This window comes from Triticum aestivum, chromosome 7A, assembly GCF_018294505.1.
Source record: "Triticum aestivum cultivar Chinese Spring chromosome 7A, IWGSC CS RefSeq v2.1, whole genome shotgun sequence".
In the NCBI taxonomy this organism is placed as follows: Eukaryota; Viridiplantae; Streptophyta; class Magnoliopsida; order Poales; family Poaceae; genus Triticum; species Triticum aestivum.
Window position 1 is genome coordinate 17,360,333 of NC_057812.1, and position 9,165 is coordinate 17,369,497.

Below are 9,165 nucleotides of genomic sequence, written 5' to 3' on the forward strand. Positions count from 1 at the left end.
TACTTTTTTAGTAGAAGATATTTATAATTAATACTCCCTCCACCCCGGTGCATGTTAACTCCTGTTTGTGTAGGGTCCGGGGAAGGGTCCGACCACATTGGATCTTTAGTACGCAGCCTTTCTCTACATTTCTGCAAGAGGCAACAGCTTTACCACTGCGCCAAGGCTCCTCTTCTTATAATTAATAATAAATAAATATATAAATAAATTTTGTCGGATAAAAAAGAAAGTGAAATAAATCCACAGTATTATGTCAGCGAGGAGGACGATGCTCCTTGCCAACGGAGCAGCCCCTGACAACTGAAATGAAGTGTGTGTCGACCTTCGCCGATTGCACCTCCATTGTGTCTTCCATCAATTTATTTAATTTAAGGACAGTGTAACCGCACCTAAAGCGAGCCCTCACATCAATTTGGATTTTCGGCCGTTCATTTTCACGGTCTATACGTTTCTCGCCGTCGGATCCATGTCTCCCGCAACTGGCCCAGCTGTCCTATGGGCTGCTGCTCCACAGGCCGAAAGGAAGCCCCCTGGTTAACTGGGCCGTCGGCCAGCCATTCCAGCCCATTCATCAAAGCATCTGCACTTCGCTCAAGGGTTCCAGTGCCACGGTTCGCTGAAGGGGGCCCATCGACGAGGGATAGAGACCAGCGACCCGTGTGCGTTCCATCCGGTCCCGATGCGAGGCTCACGGATGCGGCGGGCGACGCGGATGGCCTGCGGTGGAATCCAGCCGAGCTGCGAATGGAGGGGGATCCAGCGGAAGCGCCGGATGCGGGTGAATCGGGGACCGATCGATCCAGTCGGCGCGCGATCCGCCTGCGAGGTATAAAGTTGGGGAGACGTAGAAGCATCTGGGCAAGCGGCCTCGCTAGCAGCACCGCCGAATCGTCGTCCTCTTCGACGGCCACTGCGGGCAGCAGCGGGGCAGCCCAGAAACCGTAGCTTTTCCTCGGGCAGGGCTGCAGCTCCTTCAACATGACTTTTCATGGTGGCTTGATCACGACCAGGAGGAACCAATAAATGGGCTGAGGCAAGGATTTACTGCTGAATATAAAAGAGATCTGTGGGAAGTGCATCAGTAGTATGCAAATGGAACTTTTGAGTACTGAAGTTGAGCAAAAGTTCAGAAAAAAATTCAGTCATGCAACCGAAGTAGAGCCTCTTTAGTAAGAGAACATACAGATTTTAAGTTTTTTATAGCCTGCACTGGAGGATGTAGAATTAAGTTTGTACATTTTTTGAATCATTTTCTTAGTGTACAGTCTTACTGTGTCAAGTTATTTACTGTGTGCAGATTTGCTTTTGCCATTGTTGATCACATCATTCTCTCTGTGCTAGGAAGTGTATACATACTTATTGATTCTTAGGATCCTTTTTAGTTATGCTAAACTTACATCCTTCTGTCAACCGTTTAGTGATTATTCCGAAGGTACACTACCTATTCCTAGATGCACTTGATCACTAGAACTTGTCTGACTTGGCCTTTGTACCACACTTCATTCCAGACCAGATACTGTTAACGAGAAGTTAGTTGGTGTAATTTGTGATCAAACTTGGTGCCTGCTACTTTCAATCTAATCGCACAACTCAGTGGGTAGGCTCGGTTTGCTAGAAGCTTGACGTGCTCGCCTACTTTTTTTCGCTACTTTCATTGGTATGGCAAAGCCATGTTGTCTGTAGTAGCATAGCTTTTCTTATATAGATTTTCATAACACTGAGGTTTTTTTATGGATAAAACTGGGATTTTAGATAGCTTTTTTTGTTAGAATTCTCAGACTGTTCTTAATTCTGCCGCTCTATCTACCTGGACCTCGCGTCGCTTATTCTGAAGGAGCTGTGCGTTCTCAGCTCGTAGCCCCTGTCGACCGTCAAAGTTAATTATGATGCAATTCATAAATCGTAGTTGCTAGAAATTAAAATTTGCTGAGCCATTTTAACTATGTCCACCAAAATAGATGTTACATGCTTGGAAAAGGCTACTTAGGCTTGAGGCTTCTCAGGGTAAAGGTGTTATCTTTTTGGTTTCTTGACGCTACAAACTCTTGGCATTCAGTTAACTCTGTACTGTCCAGAACTCATCAATACTTCCAGTTGAGAATAGCAGAAGTTCTGTTAATTAACCTATAGTCTGGACTACAGTATATCACTATTATATCATGTTGTAATCATTCTGTTGTTGCACACAAGTTGGGTTTGAGAAGATTGCTGCTATTGCAGAAGCTGAGGGGATATTTGTTAGCACTAAGCAATTCAAATCGATGGTTGGGAATGGTAGTTTCCACACAAAATTTGGTTATTTACAAAGGTGCAATTGTACACATTTGAGATATAATTTATAACTAATCACTGCAACAAGATAAACACTGACCTGCTCAAATTATGGCTAGCTCTGTTTGTGAATTATGTATAGGTTGTTCGATCAGTGTTATTGTTTTCCGGTAGTTTATTTTTATTTCTTGTTTTCCCGACATAAAGACTAGCATTGCATGCACAAGAAATCAGCATAATGTCCATATCGTCTTATAGCGCCTTTATGGAAGTTGATATTACAAAGCATATATTGTACAATCTAAGTTCCCCGATTGCACAAATTTACTAGATGGATGGCTCTGGTATTATGTGGCATAAATAGAAGCCATGTTAAATGTTAAGTAAACTTTACAATGGGAGCACTTTCTGTGTAGGCAAAATGACCGAATCTGAAACTTCCATATACATGAATATTTCCCGCACTATCTTCTACTGTTAGGAACAATGCCTCAAGTAATTGTTGAACCATCATGTGCTAATCTGCAGTCCCAAATTTGAAGCATAATTTCCTTTAGTATCTGCGAATTGTCCTCACACCAACTCAAGACAATTAGACCAAAGGCCAATTAGACCAAAGGAAAAACAATTTCCTGACATACTCAGTGAAAATACACCGTGCGATAGCGTTTCGAGAAATACTGTGCTAATTTGCATTCCCAAATAGCATACTTTAAGAGCCACGCTATTTTGTCATAGCATGTTGTTTTTTTTTCATTGGACATACTGCACTCATACTTTCTTGCATAATCAATTTGATTGATATATCTTCTATTGCAAACAAATATATAAGCCAAAGATGCAAATTTAATTAAGGTCCATGATTCATGTATTCTATATTTAAGAAAATTCCAAATAGACGGGCACGGCAACGCGTGCCATCAATGATCTAGTTTCTCTGATAAGCTGAATAAAATGTGGTGTTTTCTTTACCTCAGATATTTCCTTCAGGTTTTTATGCTAGTCCTGGCTCAGCGCAGCCCACTAAACAAGAGAACTCAGATAAAGGGCTTAATGGGCCGATAGGCCTAGCAGCAAAGACAACAAATTCAGTTAAGTAATTTTAGTTCCATAGCATAGAACCTAGCTCCAAGACAATCCATGGCATATAAAGGGGGATTTTATCAGTCATGTCATGCTCTAGTAATTTATACAGCAGCACAAGACCATTTCAAGAAACCATTAAATGTAATGAAGAACAAGTGTTTGATGCAAAGGTTGTTGATATGATCTAGCCGAACAGCGGACAAGATTACAAACTATAACTTCCACAAAAAGCATACAGTTGAGGTCAACCCTTAAAATTTAAAATGAACCGACAAGCCATATAATCTGATTTACATGTACATATGGTTTTTAAAGTTTCGAACAGAATACTTAAAATGCTACTCATAGTCAAAGTTCTAAAACGTTTGACTAAAGGCGTGTCTAAAACATCAGCTATTTGTGATATAAGGTAGTATACGAGATTACAAAATGGGTTTCACAAAATGATGAAACCTGGATCTATGTTGGGCATGTAAAGTGATGACCGATGAGTCATATGGATTACTGATCTTGCATGACAGTCATATAACATGTGCCAAAAAGTATATTTGATGATCATCCAAGATTAGACTTGTAGCACCACCTAACACAATCATACCAAATGATCAGTTAGAAAAGGGGAAAAACAGACACTTTACCAAAGCTATCTATGAAAGGAATGGGATGCAGCAAATCATGCCATGATACCTATAAATAGAATACCAATGAAGATCCTCATCCATCATCCTTTAATCAAATATATATATCAAAGAAAACTGGTAACCAGACATCATGAAGACCTTGTTCATCTTCTCTCTCCTCACCCTTGCAGTTACCGATGCTGTTGCGCAGCTAGACACTACCCGTAGCCAGTGCTCTGAACATTGTCAGCAGCAGCAACAACCATGGCAACAATGGCGGCAGCAGATGTACCCATGTGTGGAATTTCTGCAGCACGAGTGCAGCACAGTGACACTGCCATTTGTCCAGTCCCGTATGTGGCAACTTAGCAGCTGCCATATAATGCGACACCAGTGCTGCCTGCAGCTAGCACAGATCCCGGAGCAGTTCAGGTGCCAGGCCATCCATAGCGTGGCTCAAGCTATCATGCAGCCGCAGCCCCAGCGGCAAGCTCCGGTTGAGATCATGAGGATGTCGCTTCAGACCTTGCCGTCGATGTGCAACGTGTATGTGCCGGCATACTGCAACCGCCACGGCATCCCCATGGCCAGATGCAGCGGTGGATGGGTCTGTGAGTCAATGTAGTGGTGGCAGTATAAAAGTGCCCGGCATGATCATGCGTGGCCTGTACGGATGTACTAGTTGCAACTTGGAAATAACAATCAACATCTGTTTCTGAATGAATAAAGCATTTTCCTGAATAACACCGCATGTCTTGCATGGTACTTCCTCCGTCCCAAATTACTTGTCGCAGAAATGGATGTATCTAGAACTAAAATACATCTAGATACATCCATACTTGCGACAAGTAATTTGGAACGGAGGGAGTAGATGAAATCTAAGATGCATCTGACCGCACTGAACCATCACCGTACACTGTACTCTGTATGCCTCTTGTTATGTTAAACCAAAAAGTTCACAGCATGAAGAGGGAGAGTACATATGAAGAAGAGAGACCAGATCAAGGAGATATACTGACATGAACGAGCTTTATGCAAAAAGTTAACGGATTTGATACCAGTATTGGCATACCCAGACTTCTTTTTAGTACAAATGATAAACCTGAACCAATATGCTACAATCAATTAAATGCTACGAGTCTAATTTATTGAGAAACGGAAGTGGCAGGTAAGGGTGTGCGAGCGTGCATACCTGATGCCGAGATTTGCTGGTGCCGGTGGCCGCGCTCTTCAGCGGTGGCAGCGGCTTCCTCCGGCCATCGACACACACACGGTCCATCTACTGGTGGCCCCGAGCCCAGGAGCTGCGCTGATATCCTGGCCATCCTATTGGGTTTCTACTGTGTTGAGCATCAGAAATTCAGAATCATCCACTGTACCCAAGCGACTGCCTGTTTTCTGCTAATTTTCGGCTCTGTGCTGCATAAGAATGGTGACGGTGCAGCCCATCATGGTTGCTTGGTGCTTTGTGGACGTTCTGTTTTTTGCTTCGCAGTTGTAGTCTGAACTATTGCCCCCAAAGAAATTAGAGGCTCCCCCCCTGAATCCTGTAACAATAATCACCCAAGAAAACCCAAACAGAGTTATGTATTTGACAAGTTCATCTCTACTTAGTTGCAAGTTTCAGTACAATGGTAACGAACCACCAAAACTGTCGGTGCTATTTGGAATGGAAAATCAGAATTGCTTGCACATCAATTTTACTTTGGTCAGGAATCTAAACTATACCCCTAATAGCATCAGGTTCGCCTGGATTCTTATGTAGCTGCGTTGCTGAATGACACTTTGATGAGAACCCTCATCTCTACCTTTTGCAGAAAGTGTTTTGTTCTCTTCCATGAATGAAACATAGGCAGAGCTCCTACCAAAATTACTTTTGGCTCCGGAGATCGAGTGATCCTGGGGTGACAAAAAATCCATCTTGTGTATCGGATGGTTCCTACTGTTTGTTTTTACCGAAAAAGGCTTTCGCCCCGCTTTATAAATAAAGCAACCACCAAGCACAGAGTAACAAAATAACAACGGAACACGGCACACACCCACACAACGCCACCGCAGGCAGTGTCCAACTCACACAGACACAAACACACACAGACCCAAGTTTAGCTGTGGGCACAGCATAATAAGCCCAGCACAAACGCAGAACGAAACGCCCCAAGACAGCGGCGGCGGAGGCGCGGAGACCTACTGTTTGTTTTTGGAGGATTCAAAATACATTTTGGAGAGATGGGGGTGTGCCAAAGTTCTAAAAAATTCAGGTATTATTTTTAGAATCAAAATCCAAGCCTAAAAAATTCCTAGGAGGAAAAAAAATCCAATTCTTTTTCCTATTCAGAAAATATCGGTCTACTTTTTTAGTACACCCTCTAATCAATGTAGGACGTTTTGGCAGTTTCATTTGGACTGCCGAAACGCTCACATGACTGAACAAACTGAAGATATGCTATGAATACATAAAAAGGATAAAGTTAACCGGATAAAAGAAATTGAAATAAAGACGGTAAAGATCCTACTTACTAGGTAAAACTGAAAAATACATCCAGATCATTTGAAGTCGTAGTCTCAATCTTCGTATTTTCTTGTTTGCATCCGAACATTTTTGAAGGGCATTTTAGGTTCATTGAAAAATATTTTAGTTGAACCTAGTTTATTAATGTGGTGCTAGGATTTATTCATTCCACACTTCAAATTCAATTTAAATTAAAACATAATGCAAACATGATTAGCTAGCCTAAGTGCACACCAAATTAGGGATGTGACATATCATTAACCCAGTGGCCAGCTGTAGTTCTGGCTGCTTGCATCGGGTCCACGAAGGATGCCATGACGACGACCAACACAAGCAGGATGATGCAGTTAGTGCTACGGCAGGAAACCATCACTTACTTGCTTGTATATTACTCCCTCTGTCCCATAATATAAGAGCGTTTTTGACACTATTGTGGTGTGAAAAACGCTCTTATATTATGAGACGGAGGGAGTACTTCTTACGGGATTGCAAAATCTCAGTCGATTGAGATTTAACTTACTCTAACTTGTTTTAGCCTTGCCATATTTGGTCGCTTGTGTATATAGCCTTGACTTTGATCCAATACCATGTTGTTTGCGTGTCTGTACTAGGCAATTAGCTCCCCTAGCTGCTAGCTGCTATATACTCCCTTCGTGCTAAAATAAATGTCTCAAGTTGTGTTAAAGTTGAGACACTAATTTTAAGACAGAGGGACTAATATACAGCTAACTAGCCGGAAAGGACTTGGCGGTGCATCGTCAACGAGGTCTCGATGAACCAATAAAAAAAGGACATCTCGACAGGGCTTTTCAGCGTCAGCTGTTACGTGCATGTAGCTGTTAGGTTTATCTCCTTCCGATCGAGCCCAACGGCTCGACGGGTCCTTGACTCGCCCTGATCGGGGGCGCCCAACCAAACCATGGTTGGTGGGCCCCTGTGACCTGTGCTATATAAACAGAGGTGGGGGCCGAGGCACGTTTCACGAGGTTAATCGTTGCCACAAACCCCACCGATACTCCCTACCGATCTAGGGTTAGCGCGGTGCTCGCGGGAAGCTCCACCACCTCACCATCTCTCTGCCATCACCGCCGTCGCCATCCACCATGGCCATCTCGGCGGGATCATCGTCTCAGAGAGAAGGTAAGTTCACCGAGAAGATCTAACCGACTCGATCCAAAGCACTCTATCAATGGTATCAGCCAGATCGGGTTAGGCCTTTTCGGTAGAAAGAAACAATAGTAAAAATAAATCAAAGAAAAGTTTTTCCCCTCCCCAAAGAACCCTAGAAGGGCAAAGAAATCTCAAAGAATGAATCATCAACGGAAAAAGTAGCGCCGCCGCTCCGGCCGCGCCGTTCCTCTCGATCCCGAATCGCATCGGCATGCCGAGGATCTGGGAAGAAGAACACAACCCTGCAAAGGGCAAAGGGGGCACAGCAGCCACGCCGTTCGACGGCGGCGCGCTTCCGCTAAGGGAAACGCGTCACCGGCGAAGGGGAGGCAATGGCGCCATAGATCGTCGCCGGACGCACAGGAGTAGGGAACGGCTCCGTCGCGCCTCACTCGTCTCTCTCTGCCACTGGATTCGGTGTATGGGGAGAAGAGGATGGGAAAGGAAAAAAGAAAAGGGCGCCGCGGCGCGGTGCGGTGGTGGTTGACGCTGGCGCCGGCGCGCTGGCGCGGCACGATGCCCTGGCATACGAGACAAAGCGACAGATCAGTGGCTCGCACCTAGTTCTCTCTTCAACAGAGAAGGAGAGAATAAAGAAGAAGAAAATGGAAGGGAAAGAGAGGGTGCCGCGCGGTGGCCGTCGCCGGCGGCCGGGAGTGTCGCAGTGGACGGCCGGCCAGAGCGGACGCCGCTACGCGCGAGGACAGAGAGGAGATCGACGAGGGGAAACGCAAATGGCTAGGGTTTTCGTCCGTAGCGAGCGGCGCTGGCAGTTTTGATCGAACGAGATCTGCGCTGGACCGTCGGATCGCGACGGACGGCCGTGATCAAAACCCTAAGCCACATATGGGCTTTTGGGCCGAAAGGGGAAGAGCTGGCCCAGGCCAGCCGCCGCGAGCGCGCGCGGGGCGCTCGACCGGGCCGTTTTCTGCCAGGGGCGACGCGCTGACGCAAGAGTGCGCGCGAGCAGGCCATGGGCCGAGTTGAGGCCGATTGCTGCCGTTTTGTTTTTTGTTATTTTGTCCAGATTTTTGGGCAGATTTTAAATAGTTTTTCTATTCAAAATCCTCCAACAAAATTTTGTTTAGAGATCCTACAAGTAAACAGAAAAGTTTCTGTAAATAAAAAATAGAAAAATTTCAGAAAAAGTAATGTTCATGAATTTTACAAAGAAAATAATAAAGTTCATGAATTTTTATTTTTTGTCAAAGAAAAGTTCCTGTAAAGAGTAAAAAGTTCATGAAATTTAATTCATGTTTTTCCGCTGCGTGAATTTTTAATAGTGCTCTTTTACAAAGAAAATAAAAGTTTAGATAGAATTATATTTAAAGAGCATATTAAAGTAATTATTGAAATAAAATGATTATGTTATTTTTATGACCAACTTTGTTAATAACATGATCATGGTTTATTATTGAAAATAAAAGTGCTTTTTTTTTAAAAAGTTAATAGAACTAAAGTAAAAGATTAAATTGTTGCTTCTCTAATGCATTTTTGAACCAAGCGGTT

General features: G+C 43.8%; 2 protein-coding genes across 2 annotated transcripts in view; both read left to right on the plus strand.

Moving 5' to 3' along the window:
- LOC123152816 (uncharacterized) overlaps nt 1-1,370 on the plus strand; it is a 5,506-nt gene extending 4,136 nt beyond the window's left edge. Inside the window, exon 3 of the mRNA XM_044572245.1 lies at nt 1,298-1,370. Coding sequence (XP_044428180.1) covers nt 1,298-1,370 — 73 coding nt within the window. The remainder of the gene's footprint in view (nt 1-1,297) is intronic.
- A 2,702-nt stretch (nt 1,371-4,072) lies between these two features.
- On the plus strand, nt 4,073-4,721 carry LOC123154456 (avenin-like b1). The gene has a single exon (XM_044573187.1). The coding sequence runs from the start codon at nt 4,129-4,131 to the stop codon at nt 4,600-4,602; it is 474 nt and encodes a 157-aa protein (XP_044429122.1). The 5' UTR covers nt 4,073-4,128; the 3' UTR covers nt 4,603-4,721.
- The last annotated feature ends 4,444 nt before the right edge of the window (nt 4,722-9,165 follow it).